Source organism: Varroa jacobsoni, unplaced genomic scaffold (assembly GCF_002532875.2).
Source record: "Varroa jacobsoni isolate VJ856 unplaced genomic scaffold, vjacob_1.0 scaffold_121, whole genome shotgun sequence".
Lineage (NCBI taxonomy): Eukaryota > Metazoa > Arthropoda > Arachnida > Mesostigmata > Varroidae > Varroa > Varroa jacobsoni.
The window spans coordinates 39,044-60,983 of NW_019213023.1; the positions used below are offsets into that span (position 1 = coordinate 39,044).

Genomic DNA, 21,940 nt, shown 5'->3' on the forward strand with positions numbered 1-21,940 from the left:
ATACAAACACAAAAAAAGTCTACACTGTAATTTGATAAAACCATGCTTTTTGGCAGTACGATGACTAGTGCCCATTACTCGAATTTACGTCAAGAATCTGTCTTACTACACATTTGGAAGACCTTTGTTAACAACGGCGAATTTTAGTTCCAGCTGGACGAAATGTCTGCGCTATCGTCATCTTGTAAGCTCACGTCTCGATGAGAACCTTCTAAACAGATGGGTTGGGCAAGAAAATTCCGTAGAATACCGGTGCATATTATCAGCGTTGTATTGATTAAAATGGTAATAGTTTTAAACACCTGAGTTAAACAAAAGTTATGCATTTCATGTAGGTTTTTTTTGCAATGCAAGTATTAATTATATGTAAGTGAAAACCGAAGTTGTATTTATTCAAAACTGTATATATATTATTTTAAGACATTCTGTATACAGATTCATGGGGAGCGCAAAAGCAGCCTTACAGGTGAGGCGAAAGTAGAAGCGAGCATACTAATAATTATTTATGAAAAAGAAATACAAAGATAAAGATTAATATTATTGAGTGTCTTAATTATTATGCAATAATGGAGTCTGAGTTCTAACTACTTAAGTACATAAATGCTCGCAGTGGCCGCTTTTGCTAATTAGAAAGTATTTCAAGTTATTTTGTAATATTCAGACATGTATTGGCTTAAAGTACCTTATTATTTTTCTTCGAGTGCGTTCCGAATGTGCTCGTTCACCTTCTCGATAAATCCCCTCGTATTTGCACAAAAATGTTTATCCTTTATTCCGCCATAAATATGGCCTTGAAAGTTATTTCAGTTAGTGAAAATAGTCAACCTGGATAACAGAAGCGTCTAAACTTTAGGAAGTTAATTTCCTCTGCCCCTAATGTCTGAGCAAGCGCTCGAGTAACCACTTACGATTTTCGAAGTTTAGGTGCCAAGCGTTTTAGTCTCATCAGTTTTAGTTGGCACATAGTAAAATGAAAAAAGTGATGTTAGTATTTAATGCCATAAAATACAATGAGTCATTGTTAAAAATTCAATAGTGGCAACAGTCGCTTAAATATAAAGTTGCAGTGAATAATAAGTAGTGTTATGCTGTCATTGTAAAATGTTAGATACATTCTAATAGTAATTTTTTGCATGCATATTTACCGGCATAGCTATCTTTAGCTCGGCTTTTCTTTCACATGTATATATATAAGAAAATATTTACATATATTTATAGGTGTGCACTGCGAGTGGCTCATGCCATGTCCGATAAAGTTAAGAGTAGTTATCTGGGATTCTCCACACGGCATCACATTAAGTCACCGTCTCAAAGTATAAAACTTTTAAGTGTATGAAGTGTTATATATGTCTATAGTAATTTATGTGAGTTGAGATTACTAATACATAAGTAAAAAAATAAAAAAGATTATATACACTTGCACAAATAATTTGATTCAACAGGTATCATACAGATTGTATGTTTGAATCGTTCCAAAGAGCGCGAGCGACTACTAAGAAAATTGAGGATGCTGAAGACCTTGAGGGGTTTCAAGAGCTTGAACAGGATGATCGAAAGAAAATCCTAACAAAGATTCATCAACTTCAGGTACTTTTTTAGTGAAGGACTGTCATAATTAAGGTTATTAATTTTTTTTTCACATCCTTTACACATACGTACTTAATATATTAAGCTGTGACTGTGATATGGCAATTCATTAATACGGTATTAAGGAAATTCTTTTCAGAGCACTGTATTGTACTTTGAATCTATATTGATTTGCCCCTTTTAGACCATACGAGGTTTCAGAGTGTATTATATATATAATATATAGCAGCGACTATAAGAACACACTTCTTAAGTGTCCTGTAAATATTTCGTCTAGAAAAATGAAGACGACTTGCAGGTACTACACTTTTCGGGTTGCTGTTATGGAACTCTCTAACCAACGCTCTGAAGAAATAAATGTTGCGGAAAAGATAGTTAAGCTGTTTTTTTCCTTCAAAATCTTCGCTAGAGTCTTATCCGTTCCTTAACACTTTTGTGGTCGAGTGATGAAAAGCGTCCTACATATCACCAGCGTATGGTGTGCCGTACTTTTTAGGCCCGCCATACAGTAGATACAGATATCCGATGGGATTTTACAGATCTTGTGCAGGTAGCTTTAAAAGGTTTTGTGACTGGTGAGGATATTTGCAATATAGTGACAAAGTTCTCTACCAAGACGTGCAATCCAGGTCTGCATATTACGGATGATGTCCCTTGCTTCTGCTCCCGTTGCAAAATTAGATATTGCGTTCTACTGTTCTTACCACATTTCAAGACTTTCCCTTCTGCATCATTGAATTACGCTAAGGCATGCCCCTTAATCTCTCGGCGTAATATTCGCTGAACACAAGTTTAAGTAATTTCTCTTTAAGTAAAGTTTAAGTAAAAAAAAAGCAGTGGCTATAAATCTGTCCCACAGGTGGTCTGAGATCAGAAAGGCTAGGTACTGAAGAAATTTTTTTATTCCACTAAACATGCAAGTACTGTCCGTCATAGCAGGCTACTGAAGCATTTTTAACATAGAGGAGTATTGTGCGAAAAGGGTTTTTTTTTGCCTTAATCGAACTTCCCTTGATCTTCTCAGCCTTCCTGTGGACCTCTCGATCGGTGTAAGTACCTCCTCTTTGTTGTCAAGCCATACTTACTTTTAAATAGAAACCCCATCACTTTTCTGAGGGAAACTCTCTAAATCTTTGCTCAGTTATAGCTTCAGTGCCCTCTTAGCAGTCATAAAGATCTGTGAGAACTCTTACCATTGGGAATAAGTACGACTTCACTTTATTTTAAGTCTAATGCGCAATGGGCAGAGCTAAGAAATTTCAAGTGGTAACTGTAGCGACCATGTCAGGGAAGTTATTAAAAACAGCCCCTGTAACTACGGCTAGGATCCCCTCCGGATTTGGCGCTTTACCCATTTTAATACGTTATTTTGCCTTTTAGACGTCTGAAATCTCGTAACAGATGAGATCTCTTTCTCAGGATTCAGGTCGCAAGATTCGGCTCGATCAAGAGGCTGATGAGATGGCAGCAAGAATCTTAATACCCTTATTTCCTCTTTTTCTGGCGGAATATACTTCCGTGTATTACTTACGAATGTGAGTCTTCCTGTGTTTTTCGCAGGATTCTTATTCAGCGCTTGTTTTATATCTTAAGTGCTGCTATTCTTCGCCTAAAATTTTATTAGCTTTTTGAAGCACATCTATATCGCTGCGGGCCCTGACTCGTACGTTTTCTACTAGTTCAGTAATTTACTGCTCGATTTTGAGCAGATTCTTCATTCCACTAGTAGTTTGATTTTCATCTTTAACTCATACAAAGCCTCTCTAGCCGCTCTAAATCTGTCCCACTCTGCTGGTCTCCATATTCCTGAATGATGTTCAAAGGATTTTATAGCACTGCGATCCTCTAGTACTTCTTCCTCTTGAAGTACTTTCCATCCACCAAGCCGGCCCACCTGATCCAACGCGCATATCGTGAGATCTATACAAAAGGAACTCATTTGGCCCTAGAAAAGTCGGCACGCCGCCCGCTGTTTAACGATGCCAGGTTCCATGTAACCCACTTTAGCAGCTGCTTACCGCTCTTGTCTATCTTAACAGCTCCGCATATTCTTGATGCCGTGTTAAGTCCCCAGCAGTAACCATTAGAGCGTCTCCTGCTTTAGTTATCGATTTTGCTACGCCGTCTCAAATTCTATTCAAGTCTTTGGCAGTTCCATTAAAATTTATGTAACAAAAGTAGATGCGAGATAAGTCTCTGATCTGCACCCAAGAAACCCTTTTCCTGCCTCACCACTTTTTCCTATCTCTCTTTTGTTTTTTTTTGTATACGCTCTATGAGAGTCCATATGACTTGCCGATTGTTCCGTAGAACGGTGTTAGGCCCGCTAGTACCGGTTCTTTTCCCAGCAAGTTTTTCGATCACATGATGAGAGGTTCCTTTTGTTACAGCTTGGCTAGAGGACTCTGATCATTACTCATTTGCTTTAAGACCTTCTTTCCCGTCGCTCTTTTTGGGGAGGGAAGCTATTGTGTCGCTTCCGTTGTTTTCCTTTGTCTTCGGCATTTATTACTGTCACAAAATTATCGCTTTCAGCAGCCTACCTTGAGGGAAGAGGCGCTGCAGCCAATTCAACTATATTGTTTGTCGATATAAAGACTTTTCTAGCAAGTGGTCTATTTACCTACCATTCATCTGCATGTTTCCTCTGTGACATTTTCTCTGTATTTTAGTTTTTCTTTCGTGCACAATTCGTAGAGTAGTCCGCTCTACCACTCTTATAGGGTTCATCCGTGCAGTCCTTTACAACATTTTCTAATAATCCGCACCGGTAGCATCTATTCGCCGTGACAACTTGGTCGAGGTACTCAAAAACTTAGTGCCCCATCTTTTGACGCTGCACGAGACATGGTACCATGACTCATTTTCTTACCTGGGGAGCAATCTATCCTATGTGCAGTTTGCCTTGCGCTAGGATTCTGTATTTGTAAACCGGATCGTAGCCGACCGGCAGCTAATGGTACTTTTCATTGGTTCATTGGCAACGAAACCATTTTTGTTTACTCCAGTGACCTTTATGGTCTTAACGACTGCTTACGTAAAGGTTCTTTCCACACGATTCTTAATTAGTAGGTGCTTGTTGATGGTAACATCGATTGATGCCGACAGTCCCTTTTTTCTCAAAATCCTATACAAAATGTCGTGCCGCATACTTCTTTTACATTGTTCCTAACGTGACTGTTCTGTAGAACCTTAGTCTCCATAACCTTAACTTTGTGTTCCACCGGATCCACATTTCGCGAAAGCTTCTTTAACTTCATTTAGCTTCTTTAAGACATTTCCTAAGGATGTGTTTCCGTCATGGTTATAGGGAAAGTATCAAATTCCTCTTTAGTGTTGTTGCTTGTGATTGCCAGCTTCTAATGCATCCCTTAAATAATAAAGCATAATATCAGGTCCTCAGGGAAACATTCTGGAAAGCAGGCAAAAAAACTGTCTAGTTACCGATATTCGTGCTTTGTGCTTCAATCATCAAGTCGCTATTTTCCTTTTTTCTTGTAACGCTAGGACACTCAGGTTAAAAGGCACGAACAGCTTAAATTCCATCATCTTTTTGGAGCCTAGATCAATTGCAACGGCTCTGCGACACCGAAATCTGTTAACGATGTCGGTGGTGTCATGGCAATTACTGCCAGTATGATGATGATAAACTGCGTGAATACGAGTCTGAAAGAGTCGATCTCTGGGACTAACAAGCAAGTGTTATCATGTTTATAATCGTTAGGATATGAAGTTTAGATTGAACGGAGCTTTAGGTATCGTTTTTTAGCTGCAAAACCAACCCATTAAGGTCATGCTTCTTTTGCCTCTCGTCCTGCATCGACGTTTGTTTTGATATTACTTGACCTTGCTACGCTACAGGAAGACGATGATTCCTATCAGGATAAAATTGGCTCCCACTTGTATATTTCTAAAAAAAATAAATTTGTCGAACCCGATTGTAGTTGAAGGCGTTAGAGCGGTCTAAACAAATTTTACTTCATCTTTAAATGTGATATTTTGCTATTTAATAGAGCACCACAATTTCAAATTAATAAACTTGAGTTCTTCTTTTTTAAATAAAATAGTGGTGACCTATACCTTTTAATTTTCAGCCATGCATGTTTTACGCGACATAATATGCGCCCATAGAAAAAGCTTTCGACAAGTTTCAAACTGCGTTTCAAGTCACTAAATGCACCTAGCAGACATGCAGAACTTTTATTTTGGCTCCCTTCATAATATCATTTATATATATCTATATATATATATATGTATATATAAATATATATTTTAAATAAACGAGGCGAGAGCCTGCCGTGTAATAAATTGTGTTCTATTAAAACATACTAGTCAAATCTCTGCGAAATTAGAAATTGTATGCGATGGATCGTGCCGATCGATCCACTTCACACACTGGAAAAGCCATTTAGGTTCAGGAAAACTTTGTCTTTCAGGCCGAATATTAGGCCTTTATGGGGGCTCAATGGTACATTAGTCAGAGCAAATTGTGGAATGGTGTGACTTCGAATCCGATTGCAAACACATGTCATTTGGTGAAGGGTCAACGGAATCAACTCATATAATACCTATGTTGTTCCGGATATGAAATTATACATATATGAAAAAAGCAATACAGAAACGGTTTTATCCAGAGTGATCAGTTTAGATTTGAAAAGCTATGCCCGTTTCACAGCCAGTTCTACTGGATAAACGTTTGTTTTGAGAAGGATGCGAATATACCTAAAGCCATAGCGGAGAACGGCGATTTGTTATCGGAATTTAAGTGAGGATTATTTACTAACCAATGAAAGTGCGTACGAATCAACTTTCAGCATAGTAAAGCATTCACGAAAGACAAAAAGTCAATCAATTCCTCAACGTTAACGGATACCGTCCGACAGTCAATTCTTGATGATAATTTTGCCTTGATAAAGTCGTTAATGAAGAAATTTCATATCTGCTTGGCTACTTTATATCGAGTGCTAACGAAAACTTATGATGCATAACATATTTTATATCACAGACTAAATTGGATAGATAAGGTCCGAGACCGTAAAAACCTCGAAATGTATTTGATGTCGTTTGTTCCTCAATTTTCTTAAAAATGTTCGCTTCCGATAATGCAAGCCCATCATGGCCACAGCGTGATTATTTGTGCCACCAAGAAGACGTTCACACAAACTCAAACGAACGAGTTTATGTTGAATTTAGGTTCCGGATGAAAGCTGAACTTCTGGGGAAGAGAGGTTGTATCGAATAAGTATGGCGTTTAAGACTGATACTTTTATCACATAGAAAAACATTCGTCTAGGTGGTCTTAAAAACAAAAAAGTAACATCCAGAAATCAAGCCATTACCTTAATGATAGTAGTAGTAGGTAGTTTCCGTTGGGTGTTTCCTTCGAATATATCCTCGTGTTAACCTACACAATATCCTATACGGTGCATGTTCGATGTAAAATTAACAATTAATTAGTGAACTTTTGTCATTATGGTTATGGCCTAGGAATCATTGACAATGAAAGCGAAGACGAAAACAACCGCAAAAAAGTTGCCAGCCAAAAGAGATTCCGAGGAGCCGATTGGAGCCAATGTTAACTCATTACATATTAGTGAGGTAAGTTAACTGCTAAAGCCCAATTTATTCATTGTAGTTCTCAAGAGCTGTCGCGAAAAATTTGACAGCGGCGTTCGGTTGTATTCTTTAAAAGGTTAACAATTACACAGCCGGACAAAATGACCAGGTATGAGAAACCTTATCTGTGCGCCTCGATGTTTTCGGATTCCTTTGATAGAGTAAGTCATCCGACGTCCTTACTTAATTTTAACAGTAAGCTTACAGTCAGTGGGGAGATATCAAGCTGTCGATATGAGCACTTAGTTTGAGTCGAGATCAACAATAACTTCAATAGGTATGGGAATGACCCTAAAAGTATGCCGTAGCGTAATTTTTTAGATCATTACTTATTGTATAGATGAACCTTAAACTTAAAAAAAAAAAGTAGTTTCAAGTCAATCATATATTCGTATACAAAAACGACTCAAAAAAACACGATGTTTTTAGCACTGCAGAAGAAAAACACACGTGGGTCAATTAATTCAGTTTCAAAGAAATGTTTAAAAACTAGAATGCTACCTTAGTTTTTAGATGCGCTTCTTTATTTTGAAAACTCATGTAAGAGCCAATTTTAAATGAGGTATTGCCGAACATGTGAGCTTTAGTCGTAACCGTGGGACGGCTTATAGCGCACCACCACATGTACCAGCACTTACTACAAATGGAACACTGTGATTTTCTTAATCTCAATAGCACCTGGTGGAAATTAGCTTAAGTTGCGTTTTGCCCAAATTTGTCATGAAGTAAATTTAGATCACTGACAAACCGAATATTGAAACCGATACTTTGAAATGAAAATCGTCGTTGTAACTATGTCCGGTTAGAAGCAGAAAAAAGGGACATGAGTAAAAACTTTGTGACGCTTTTTTCGTTTTGCTAAGTTATGTATAGAGATAATAGAGCGTATCTAATACAAATTCGTGTTTATCAGATTTCCATATTGAATCCGTAGTCTGCTACGTACGTTAGACTACACATTAAATTTATAAGTTGGGCAGGTCTTCAAAGTAGTTAAACGGTAGACAGAAAAGTCTGCTATTCCCGCAAGTAAAACGAATTTCTATCAATATTTCAATGTTGCTAAGATGCTAAATAAATAATTATTTGTAAATACATAGAGTTGTCCTCGCTTTATTGTTTGACTGGATCAGTTGGAGAAATACCGTAATGCTCTGAAAGTCATAAGTGACAGTAACATATAGACATTATAGATGTAATGACGATAATAATGATATTATATTATATGCGTGACATTTTTCTGCCGACCATAATTTTCGATACTGCTTTTTTACATAAAGTTCAATCTTTAAAAAGCAGAAAACGCACCAGACAAACTGGAAAAATACAGAGTTACGTTCCAGTGGTATTAATTTAATAAGTTACAATCATAACATTTTGTAGAGTAATTTGGTAGAGGGGCTCTGACAAACTACTTTATTTATGGTTTCCTTTAAAAAAAAAAAGCAAAGAATGTTCTTAACTAACTGACCAGCACGTACGGCTGGGCCGTCTTCCCGTAAAACACTGCATTCCTTTTGTTACTTCGACGACGTTCGACTTTGGCTTGTTTCGGGTTACCTACAGACTGTGACTTTCCTGACTCAGCTGTGATGATTTGGGTTGCATTATTATCGAACCCTAATTAAAGCCGTTTCAGGTTTAACTGGCACATCCAGTAAGGCCATCTTTTATACAATATAATTGCAAGACAAATATTTACACCAAAAAATGTTTGTATCTGAATCAACCTTGTATGAGTAAATAAATATATATGAGAATAGAAAACGTATTATTTTTTGTCATAGTGTACGACTCGAAATTAACAAAAAAGAAAGTAGAACATTTATCATTTTCGGTGAATGCCATTAGATGCCATTCACTCAATGGCACGGCGAGTTTGATGCCAGGCGATGACACGATGGTACTTTAGTTCAATCGCTACTTAAGTACGCTACATGGTATCTGAGCCGTATGATTTATTTAGAATCTACAGTTGACAAGAATGTGTTGAACTCACACTTTTCCTACGAAGTTCTACATTATTTTTAATAAATTTGCAAGCTCAAAAAGCATTAAGGCTATGCATTTTTCCAGGCAAAACGTAAGAAGTTGGATCAAAATAGAGCAGACATACAAGTATCAAGAACAGACGAATCCAGCAAGGATAATTCCTTTAAGGAATTTAGAAAACTGTGCGCTAAGGTAATAAGTTTAGCATTATTTGCGCTAAAATGTTTTTCGCGTAACTATTATGGTTGGAAATGTTCATACTAACCTTAATACGTCAAAGCTTTTCCCTGCGCAATGAAAGAATTGCCGTTACGGCGTAATTTAAAATATCAATCTGAGTAGTATCTTAGTAGCGTTTGAACGTAAGAAAGGAGAAAATACGCATAATTATTAGTTTTCACTTGTATCCTAAGGTAAAATTACACGCCTCCTTGTCACAATCTGAACTTTACTAAAGGTACCTTTAACAAGAAAGAGAAGCCAATAAGAACAAGGTTAAATTTGCCGCCTTGTTACGATGTACTTAATTTAAACACAGTGAAGAAGTAGTTGCAGTGCCGCTTATTTCGTAGATAACTATGAAATTACTCTGCATAGCGTGAAATCAATGAAACAACATAACCGATGATTGTAATGAAATAAACTTTATTTAATTGCCAATATATTGTATTATTATGCTTACACAGCCATTGCTCATACAAGCTTTATTCTCACACAAAAATGGCTATATAAAAACAGTATTATATAGCTGATGCAATGTCGGTTCTCATATAGCAGTTGCTTAATAATTTGTCGAACCATCTGATTGTTTCTTAATTTATATCACTTTTTCGTCCATTCACATTGATTCTTCCTTCACTGTACCCATTTATGTTTCCTGTTTCAATTTTGCCCGTGTAATTATCGCTTAATTCTTTTTCTTCACCCATTTCTCCACCCGCCTCCGTTCATCCACCAGTTATTTACATCCTACAGTTTTTTAGAAAAATTCTGTTATCAAATGTGTACCATTTCCCAACAATTTTTCGTTTAAGAGTAAACGTTTTATATAGTGAAACAAGTGAATAATCTATATATTCAAAAACAACACACGAACCACAAACTTTACTTGTAAAGTTCTGTGCTTTTGAACTGCTAATAATGCATCTTTATATATATTTCAAGAGATGATTTAAAAGGAAGCAGGCCAGCACGTCAGGTAGAATCTTGCGGTGCCGTAAGTAAAGACCGAGAGTAAAGAGATTAATCTTTTCTCCGAAGCAAACTAAATAGGAAAGCAAGAAGTGCCAAGCGGCGGACAAGGTTGGTGCTGATGAACACTACAAGTTAACGAAAACTTTTGTTGTTGGCCTTTTTTTGTTTTGTCAGTTGTACGACGAATCGGCGTACACGGCCAAAACTGCTATCGTTCGAAACTTTTTCGAAAAAGGAACATGTGGAAAAGGATTCGAAGGTGATACCTACCTCTGGGTAAAGTTTCTTCTGCCTTCGGTTAACAAACGCATCTATAATTTACAGAGCAAGCAACTTTGCAAATTGTTTGCCAGGTTAGTGAAGTATGATGAGTGTGGGAAGTCATTATTTGGCAAAAGTTAGGCGAGGTCAATAGATCTATGGGGAAAAGAATACACTCGAGAACGTAAATGCTCACTTAATGAAAAAATAAGTGAGCTTATCTCACCTAAACGTAATTTGTCTCATATGGCTATCAGTTTCTGTTCCTGGAGGCAACTGCCGCTTTTGTATGTTGATACAAAGAAGGGTCACTTTCTTGGTTTACTGTATAACGATTAATATCCTATTTCAGGGTATTTGGCGGTCCCATATACGACTCCATGGTGGAAGACTTGGAGCAAGGTGATGTCGCGGAGACTGTCGCAAAGTTTCACGAGGAGGCCATTAAATGTCCTCCAACTCCGAAAGCTAATCTCTCGTTGCAACAAGTCGACAGGTAGTAAAAAAATAATTCTTCTTTTTATCTACGACAGAAATGATTATATAAACTATATTTTGAGCTATTTTTATCGAATTTTGGAAGGCATGCCATCTTTCATACTTGAATTTAAGTTAAAATGAGATGGAAAACGTTGGAAAGATGAATTGTGTTATCGCCTTCTTAGAAATTTTGTTTTCATATACAACCACCAATGGTAGTTATTATGCTGTATTTTTAACTAAACTTACAACAGCACTGTAAATAAGGGTGACCTTGGAGCATTTATGTACCAGTAATCACATTATGTTAATGGCAGTGATGGTAATGGAAAGATAAAGGTGCATTTGGTTGATTGGATTTTCAAAGGTAACAGTCAGAACTCGAGTAAAAAGATATACGAAAGTTGTCAGGTTTTTGTCGTGAAAGTGAAATAGCAACGATTGACATACATACATATAGCAAAATGAGTTTGATTCTATAATAAGTTGGTAAGCCGCAGACAACGAGACCGTTCTTATTAAACACGGATAGGTGTATTAATGGTTCACTAAAGCTGACTCAAATACACAACTTTTCTAGTCTTTTTTTGATCGTATATCAGAGGGCAAAGAAGATTTTTCCTTTTTTTGCATGTCAGTTGAACAGCCCGGCTTTTCGGTTAATTAAATGGATAGACTGTTTGGAGAAGGCTAGAAAACTCCGAATTCCCCAAGCTTTCCGACTGAGTTCCAATTTTGCCGACAGTAGTTTTGTTTTTGTTGTCAGGAGTTATTTCGTAAGTTTACTACGTTTACTCTAGCACTGCTTGGAAATATTGCTTTTCATGGCATTATAAATTCACCAGTTACAAGAACTACTTCAATAGTGACTGGGGGAAAAAGGGGCCATTTTTGCTAGAAGAACTTCGTAGCGCGCACGTTGAAATATAAGTGGGTAGAAATTTTTTTCTTTCGTTCTTTTAGTGTAGGTGACCTCGCAGTAAAAAAAGTGTAAGACTTCTTTCGTTTGGGATTGTTGCCTCAAACCGTTTATAGGTGCGCCTCAGAAATGATTCAGTGTTCCCGCTATGCATTCCTCCCGGCACTAGAACTTTTGTTAGGAACCTAAGTTCCTAAGTTCCTAAAAAAAAGTTCCTTTTTTTTAGTTTTGCATCCCTTTAACACTTGAAGTCCAGAAAAGTGACTTACCCATTACCTTGTTTCGTCAGACGCTTAGATTATTTTTTACATCTATTGTATTTTGTTCGGGCTGGTCGTTTCTTTTCATCAGTATTTAGGCTGAATTCGATTCCTGCCCCAGAAGTATGGTATATGTACCTCGCAGACTTCTTTACTAACCGTTAAGGGATTGCTATATCCTGGAGTTCTCCGTGTATCCCTATTTATCGGACAACGATTTGTGTCGATTATTCTGTTCCGGGGAATCATAGTGTCCCGTTGCTGTCCTGAGCAGCATCTGAACTGAGTACTCGATGCAGTGGTTATCACTGAGATTCTCCTCCCATTCTAAAGCTTTACGCCATGTTATTCCGCTGGTGTGTTTTATGTGTGTGTCATAATCAATGTGTGACATATAGTAAATGTAGGTGTGATATCGTTGGTTATGCTTACTAGCTCGTAAGTGGTAAGAAGTCAGTTAAGGCTCCTTTCTGTAGTTTGTGGGCCTTGTGTACCAGTGGAAAAATGCAGTGTTGAAGTGTCCGGACACAAATAGTGGAGTGTCCACCGCGTCCCTTATTGACTCAGCTAACACGCTCAATATGGCTCCCAGCTACTTTACAGTTCCACTAGAAGCAGGAATAAAAACGCCCATTGCCTGAGATTTTTATTTACGTCTATTTTCTCTGCCCTGTAATTATTTGTTGGCACTTGAGGCAACAAGGGACTATTATTTACTGAGAAAGCAAATACAAGGTTCAGTCCATGCGCATTCGTCCAAACAAGGGAACGCTACCATAGATATCTTTGCAATAAGCAGTGATTTCTCCTAATGCATCGATGTTATTAGGTGGCAGCCGCTCTAGCTGGTGATCTAAATCTACACGCATTAAGTCGAAGTAACATCTCTTCTTCAAAGAGCCTCTGAAATCTAGGTATATTTGAAATTGCTAGCAATATAAATGATGTAACACAGCCTGTTGGTCGACATCTGAGATGATCGAATGCGATGCTTGTTTACTTAATATTTGCATCGGATTCGGTCGCCAAGCTCTATTTTGTGAGGTGTACCTGTCGGCTAAAGGACAAGTTGATCGTAGCTCTAAAGGGTTATGTATTATGACACATGTACTGAGCTCAGTAAATTAAATTGGTAATAACTTTTCAGTTTCTTGGTAGGTAATTACCATACCCACTTGCGTTTATGGAGTAGCTATTGTCACCAACTACTATTGCAGATTTGTGATAATGATACTCTACGAGTAATCGGAATGCACACAAGCTCATTAGTTAGTAAATCTGTTATTTTGTTTTCAATTGCGATCACTGTGTTTACCGCTAACCGAGTTATTGTAGAATGTATGTAGCATTTGTGCTACTTAATTTGCGGTAGCAAAATGGCTGCAATTAAATGCCTGTAGAATGCACAGACACTATGTGAATTTCTTATGTAAACGGTCAAGCCAGATTGTATTCCATGAAACGATGAAATACTGTTTGGACTGTCTTTCAGATACCTTGAAAGATTGTCCAGGTTGACTCGCGAAGATGACCAAGCCGCCTTACTCGACGAGATCGCCCATAGTTGCACCGTCAATGATCTTAAAATGATTGTCAGGCAAGTAATTTTTCCACTAATTAATTACCATAATGTTATAATTAAACTTTGCGACAGAAAGATACACAAAAAGGAACTGAAAATAGTTGTAAAAATGACTTTGAAATTGTCATAACGATATAGAAACTTGTTTTGGCCGTATGTTGTCAGAAGAAGCTACTATGTCAGTCAGACGTGACACGAAATTTGCTATTAAGCGAGAAATTGACCAGACAATATCTCTTTTAAAGCAATTAATCTTTTTCGTGTTCGTACGTCTGAGCTTTAGAATTCTTTCTAGGACAACTAAGAATTCTTTTTTTTAATTTAATTCAGTTTTTTTTATTTATTCAATTTTATTACATTTAAGTAATCTTCTTGAAATTAGTCATAAATACTCCTTGGTAATCCCAGGGTAGTACAAAAAAGATCTGCGGTTGTCGAGACAGGATTTCGTCACCTTTTTCCGCATCATTCTCCAAAGGTGTGCCAGAATAACAATTGACCTCGATATGTTTCCGAAAGCTTGAAATCGGCCATATTTTCACCAACCAGACATTACTTAATGATTGGTTCCCTTAACATTTTACAAAAGTTGTCTATGTTTATTATCTTTTACGCGCCACCTAATAAAGCTTCATTGTCCTGCCTAAAAGTTGATAAAAATAAAAACCAAAGGCTTCCTCGTTAATAGACAAAACAGATGGGCTATCACTATTGAATCGGACACGCCTTTAGTCTGTTTATAAGTGACATTAAAAATATCAAAAGTAATAGGGTTTTTTTTCACTCTTGTGATACATTAGGTTAATTAAACATGATATCCGAATCAACGCCGGGCCAAAACATATCCTAGATGCTCTTAATCCGGCCGCATATGAAGCTTTCCATGCATCGTTGGATCTCGAAGAAGTTGTGCGTCAGAGCCTCGCAGAAGGTTGGTAGTTAAGACCACTGAACATTTTGTTACCTTTTTAGTTGCTTATATAGGCATAAATTTCGGCCGTTATTAACCAAATTAAATCCTTCAATGGTAGTATATCCGGTTGCCACAAAAAAGTCAGAAACTATGGAGTACCAACTACAAAGTGAAATATCCGTAAGTACTCACCACGCAAGGCACAAAAGTGTACTTTGCATGATTATATAATACATAATAATATATTATTATAAAGTGCGGTTAGAAACGTAGACATATATGTATACATATTTGTATGTCCATCAGTATAGTTATATCCGGACCAATAAATACTATTTGTGCCGGTAGTAGTTTTTCGTTACTGCAATTCGTGACGATAAGAGGCGAGCAAATTGTCGAAGGCGAGAGGCTAGACAATTTGAGGAAATGGTCAGCCAAGCTGTAAGGCAAAAAGTGCCTTCGAATGTTGAAAGAGTTAGACCGAGACCACTGTTTCTGACCTCAACACCTATAGAACATGTTTAGGTAGGTGCGCATGTGTATCAGTGGAATCGATCCTAATAGCCGAGGAAAAAATCTCGCTTTAATCATACACAGCAGACGTCGCAGAGTTGAGGATAATCGCGCGATCTCGTTATAGCAAAACCATGGACGACTATAAGTGAAGAGTCACGGCGCGCATAAAGAATCAACCAAAACTAGTAGAAAGTGCAGGTGGCTCTAGGCCGTATGTTGAGATCAGGCACAAATCTTTGCGAGCAGGACAGTAGCAACCGCTTTTTGCTCGGTATTGGACCAGATGTTACTATTTCTCGCCTAACAGCATCGAATTTCGAAATTTCCGCGCTTATTATATAAATAATTTCCATAGGGTACGTGGGAGATAAAAACTTTAAGCGGATATGCTATAACTACATAGTTACCACATGCACACAATGGTTCTGGTGTAGGTAGACAAAAGGTGTAGAGCACACCGCTAAACCGGGTGTGTCCAAAACACTAAATGTGTCCAGGATTCGTGTGTTTGCGTCACCAGTACGAAGTACTACAGCAAGGGGAAATATAGCAGCACTATGCGTTTTGCAAAGCGGGTTTATGAAAATTGCTCTCCCCGAGCTATGGTTCCTGATGAAAGCGGGAGCGGAAGTTGCTTTGGTGCGTAGAGTTATTGTGCAGATAATAGGACGTCAGTGTGAAATCGCCAGCAAGTCATTAGCCGTACAGGTGCGTTTTGATTGAGGACGATGCCTTTAAGTTCATACATGTCTCGTCAGAGAAACTCTCTAAGACTGATTTTATATTTACAGAGCGCAATCCTTGTGCTTGCTGTTTCTACTTGATACTGATTGGAATTAAATAAACCGTGGAGAACCTTATGGCGGCTATAATAGCACTTTCGGAAGACTTAGCTACTAAAGATTTCTTCGGTGTAATTGCAAACGGGGCGGCAGTGATGTAAAAACTAGGAGAAGCGCTCACTAAAAATAGACAAAAGTTTTCTCTAGTTTTATACATGGCACATGCTGCACATCTTTCAGTGCTGAAAACTATGAGTGAAAGTTTACGGCCTAAATATTAAAAGAAGCAGAACGTGGTAAGGATGACGCCGCAGAATTTAATAGCGGCACTTACCACCAGAAAAAGAGAGACAAATTTTTGTAGTACAATGATGTCTTTATAAAAATGACAGCAGGCTTTGTCGGTGACTATAGTAAGATGCTTCAGCAGTTTTAAGCAAAGTTGCACAATCGAATGCACAACTTCCCCGAAATATTGCCGAAACACTTTTTTAAGCTAATACTATCGAAAGCCAAAGATGTGTTGTTACAACCTTTTGGACGGTCAGCTAATCATTTAGATTAGAACTATCATTATTTTTGGTCCCATTGTCACGGTCATAACGCCAATATTATATGACTTTACACATTTAGTGAATAGAAAACATGAGGTAGCAAGAGTAGCAAAATAACTGCAGGCAAAATGAAGTATTTTGTATGCCTCTATGAGTTACATTCTGAACATGACGGGAAGCGCAGGGTCGCAAACATACAAAAGACTGTAATTTTGTAATTGGAGCACAACGAAGGGATTCAGGACTCCATGGGTTTTGCCCTTACGTTAAACTCGTAATACAAATAGAAACGGCAGGCAGGCGATAAAAAACCCTGTAAGGACCTTAGACGTTAATGCATAATACTAAATCTCCACAAAACATAGTTGATATGCTGCACTGTGTCACTCCGCCCACTGTGCAGTCTATATAAGGAATCACTTTCGAATGTTTCCTTCATCAAGGTGCGTATGTGTTTAGTTTGGTGTGATACGTAAGAAATACATTGGAACAAAAACAGGATATGCCTAAAAATAACCGAAAATTAAAAGATGCTGTTCGCAGCGTGATAAAAAAGACTAAATAAATATTTGCGATATACGTCGAGTATATCATGAGATGTGGAAAAGAACTGACTCCTGAGACGCTTTTCCACGTTAGTAAATGCTGAATGGGTAAAGAAAGACAAGTTATTTTGAGAGGCTCTATGTACTTCTGTATTAAATGGGCTAACTTCTCCAAAAATAACACAAAAAAATCTTATTTTCCAAGATACTTTTTGAAGGGCTACAGCATTCTCCAAAAATGGGAATCTCGCTGCAATCTGTTTAGTTTTCAAGAAGGCCCGTCCTGTGTCCTACCATGGTTTACCTAAAGTGTAGGAAAGGCTGGAACGCATCATTATCGCTATTGTTTGAACAGAGGTAAATTTTTATTTACACAGCACCTTCTAACTATAGCACCGCACCCCATGTAGAGCTTCCCTGACGATATTTTTACATAGCTGCATTTTACCTTACAAATCGATCCAAATAAAGCATATTTTTACATAAGAGCTGACGACCTTTCGAAGCTGTACTTCTACTGAAAAGTATCGACATAATCATTTACCTTTTTGTGTGAAAGTTGCGTTTGCGACCTCTTTATATGTTACGGACATCAGTAACACGCTGTGAAAACAGGCTCATTCACGGCCTTACTGTCACAGTAACAAATTTAAAAACTGCGATTTTAATAAGTCATTTTTTAGTCCTATTTAAACTATTACGAATGAGATCTAGATAAAATAAAGATTATAAAAAATACGCTAATAGCTTCGGTGTAAGACACCTATATATTATTATATCATTGCCTTATAGGGCTTGGCCTCATCAACTTTTATGGAATCCCCTTGGCCTCATCAACTTTAATGGAATTCCCCCCCCACCCCCCGCCCCACACATTTCGCTAATTATGCCACCTGTTGGTTAATTGATTGAGAAAGAATGAATAATCCGTGTAGACAAAGAAAGGCGATAATATTCTGAAAGGGTGAAGCGAATAGTGTGCACCGACCTTTTTCTCACATTTAAAGCCAGACCAGCCGATTGCAATAGGCGCCGATGCAAGTGATTGTGACATAGAAGCCGTAAGTATTTTCTGCAGTGACTAAGTCAAACCAATTTTTTATGCATCTCGTACACTTACACGGGAAGAATTTTAAAAAAAAGTATATTTTTGTTCTGCTTGCTTAGTAAAAAAGGTAAGCTACCCACGTACAACTGTTCACTTCTACCTAATTTCGGTGCAAAACGAAGCGTCCCAATGTACATGGTAAAGCGCTTTTAACGATGATACCATTGAGTACCGTAAAATGTACTCGACAACAGAGCTTTCTAGAACTGGAAGATGTAGGAGTTAGCTTTACTGAAGCAGATTTGAATGACAGATTTGTTCTCCTGATTTTGGCAGTTGTACTCCAATTTGAGGCACTAAAGGATAACAAAAAAAGCACGAATATTTTTTAACAAGGATGCCTTGGGAAAATAAGCACGAAAGACGCTACTTCAACTTCATTAATTCCAAAGATATTCGATTTAAATTGAATCTGTGCTTTCCTAGCTTTCCGTTTGGTCAACCACTTCGTCCATTCCCGAATTGATTAGCTTGTGGGCTTCGACGATAAGCTTTCGCCGCCATAGGCACTAGTATCGGCATAATTGGTTTTTAATTATATATATATATATATATGTCTATATAGGTTGGGGAAGAATTTTACGTCGAGTTCAGACTCCAAAGGTGAAGGTTCCAGGTGAGAATAAAGTGTGTTTCTACGCTTACTTTCTTTCGCTAGAAACTACTTGAGCAGCTTGATACAATTGTGGAAGAAAACCATTTTACTGAGAAAGACATTTTTTGACTCGGGGTTACACAGCTACTATATGTATTTATTCTTAAACATGTTCTGATCATAAAGTGTTAATCAGTAACTGGCATCATCTTCGTCAGTCTATTTTCTTTATCAGTCTATAACTTTGCACACAGGCTTGTAAAACATGCAGATTAACTATGTTGAAGGTGATTTCGCATTTTTAGTGCCATGATGTGCTCTTTTGATTGTTAAACTCAGTACATGGTCAGAAAATGAGTTTTTCCCGCATTAGCTTAAGCTTCATCCCTATAAGCTCGCGATTGTTCTTTACATCAATGACAATGAGAAGTTCGCCAGAGATGAATGAAAGATGATCAATTACTATATTCTTGAGCGACTTCGAGAGTAAACAAGATCAAGTGAGTTTTTTGGGGTGTCGATCGAATTCGCCTTTCGTAACATCTGAAAGATGCGGCACATCAAAGGCAGGCCTGGCAATCGAGAAGACCACTTTACTGAGCTTTGTTAATCTATACGCTGATTGAAACACACACGTATAGTTGCAGTGAAGTGAAATAGTGCGTTATTCCGCTAAAAGAAAAGCACTATTGTCGTACAATATTTCTGGCAAGACAACCTGATTTTAGGTATAAAGACCCTTTGCAACTTTTTGAAAAAATAATATTTGATTTTTGTTATTGGTAATAGTCAAGGCCTGACCTCAAGAAAAGGTCGTCGGCGTTAACAAGCAAACGGAGTTGCTGGCTATGACAAATACATGTTTATATGTAAAGCGCTACTAGGTAGAGAATAAATGTCAAGTACCTTTCGGTAATATAAAATCTCCACTTTGAACTTTGCATGCTGTTACATGACAGGTTTTGGTTCCGGTGTAGTAACTGTAGGCATCAAGGTATGTACGCCCGTGAAGCCAATGCTAGCTGAACCTTGTCGCTCTGTGGATTTCGCCTTTAAAAGATTTCCTAATGTAAGTGGTTTTAAAGCTTGTATCTGTGGTCAAATTCCGAATCTATTCAATTGTGGTCTTATATATTTAACGTGTTGACGTACGAGGATAGATCAATAAAATTCGGATAACTTTCGGTTTTAGTAAATTTAATTTTTCTCATAGTTTTCATTTCGCTGCCTGCAGAAATATGATTAAAAAGCTATGACTTACGTATAGCTAGCTGTAAATTAACCGTACTTAAAAAAGCCTAGAAAAATCTCAAATCCTTAGCTAAAAACTTGCTTCAGATTTGCCTTATAGCGGGTTTAATCGTTTAGAAAAACTCATTTTGATTTCGACGTCATACATGTCTCATTTCCTTTGCTACAAGGCCATACTGGAGCTTCTGTAACATTTCATCGTCTTTGAAAAGGATGTCAAGACCTCTCACATGTATCTGTCACATGTAGTGCTAAACGTCGCATTGTGTAGTATGATGTTTGACTAATTTGGGAAATATTGATTTTGATAGCCAAATTAGCGCCCAAAGTAGCGCAGATTAAGGGCTACAGAAGTTTTTTTCCATTGTCGTATTGCTTTATCGTCTCATTGCCTTTATGGGGCACGAGCCCCGTATTATAACGTTAAAACTTACAATATCCAGTCGTAATATTTCCTAGAAACTGGTCCACCACATGGAGGCCAAAGATCGTTCGACAGAATGCAATATTTAATATTATGTTTCACTCGAAACACCACGAAAAAGATTTATTTTTGCTTAGCTTTCCTTCAAACGCATTCAATTGGATATGACGGTGCAGCATGAAAGCGCGACCCAAAATATTTTAGAGAAATCAGTATTGTTTAACAAGTAATATACGCCCGAACAAAATAACAGTACCCACAACCCAAATACTATACTCGTCGGATCAATCTTTAGAACTTGTAAGTCTTACCACAACGTATTCCTAGATAATCTTGTATTATATATAACGTCGGCATTGACGGTTCGCCTAAAAGAGCTGAGCAAAAATATTAGCATTAGTGCAAGAATATTTATTGCGGCTGCTTCGAAGTACTTATATATAATAAAGTACTTATATTATATATAACTTCTGTATCATGTGTACATTGTAATAGTATTTTACAAATATGTGTCCGCTTCGTTAGCGATGTAAAGATTTTTTTGATTGACATTGATAGGTACACAGAGTTGCTCAAAGGATTAGCACGTGATTTTAGCGTGCAGTTACCAACTGGTTATGAGGAATCAATCGTTGGCTGTTAGCATTAAAAAAATTATTTTTCATTTTATCTGGAGTTCGAAGAACAACAAACTTTGTTTGTTGATGTCATATATCATTAGTCTGAGCTTTAAAATGATGCTTGCCCTTGAATGATGATGCCCTTGAACTTCGAAACATTTACGGGAAATGAGAATTACTTTAACTATATTACGGGTTCAAATGTATAAAAGTATTGATTTTACCTACACCCACGTTTACTGCTTTGATAAAGCTTTTTCTATTTCTTTGAAGCTGTTGTCTTTTTGAAGGGAAATTAACACCCGTATAATCTGCTTTTAAAAGGCACTTAGGCATTTTATTAATGACGTAGTGTTTTCTGGTTTCGTAGTATGATTCCATGTATTTCCGATCTAACCTGACTTACTGCAGGGAATGTTTGCTGAAGTTAAATACGACGGAGAGCGGGTGCAGTTACATAAGCGCGGCAACGAGTTTTTTTTCTACTCACGGAGTCTAAAACCCGTTGTTGCTCATAAGGTAAATAGAAATAAACGTAATAACTACGGTTGCTAATTCTTTGAGCGTTCTTTCCGTACTTATCGCAATATGCGAACTTCACTAGTAACATGAACAAGCAAGTTTGAAAAGGATAGGCGGTTCGACTAGTCTGTATCCTGGGCCGTACATCCCTTGTGAAGCATTATATTATAGTCACTTTGTATTTAGGTGTACTTACCCAAAAAAGTTTGGTCCGGATCT

General features: G+C 37.5%; 1 protein-coding gene across 6 annotated transcripts in view; it reads left to right on the top strand.

Moving 5' to 3' along the window:
* The window catches only part of DNAlig3 (DNA ligase 3), a 40,363-nt gene that overhangs the window by 5,164 nt on the left and 13,259 nt on the right, over positions 1–21,940 (top strand). For 5 of the 6 annotated variants that reach the window (XM_022844914.2, XM_022844908.2, XM_022844900.2 and 2 more), the window contains exons 3-11: positions 1,443–1,587; positions 7,075–7,185; positions 9,280–9,387; positions 10,564–10,742; positions 11,003–11,146; positions 13,802–13,906; positions 14,692–14,822; positions 19,864–19,973; positions 21,611–21,718. In XM_022844914.2, coding sequence (XP_022700649.1) covers positions 1,443–1,587; positions 7,075–7,185; positions 9,280–9,387; positions 10,564–10,742; positions 11,003–11,146; positions 13,802–13,906; positions 14,692–14,822; positions 19,864–19,973; positions 21,611–21,718 — 1,141 coding nt within the window. Of the gene's footprint in view, positions 1–147; positions 286–1,442; positions 1,588–7,074; positions 7,186–9,279; positions 9,388–10,563; positions 10,743–11,002; positions 11,147–13,801; positions 13,907–14,691; positions 14,823–19,863; positions 19,974–21,610; positions 21,719–21,940 lie in introns of all 6 variants that reach the window. The other variant, XM_022844924.2, reaches the window with a different exon arrangement.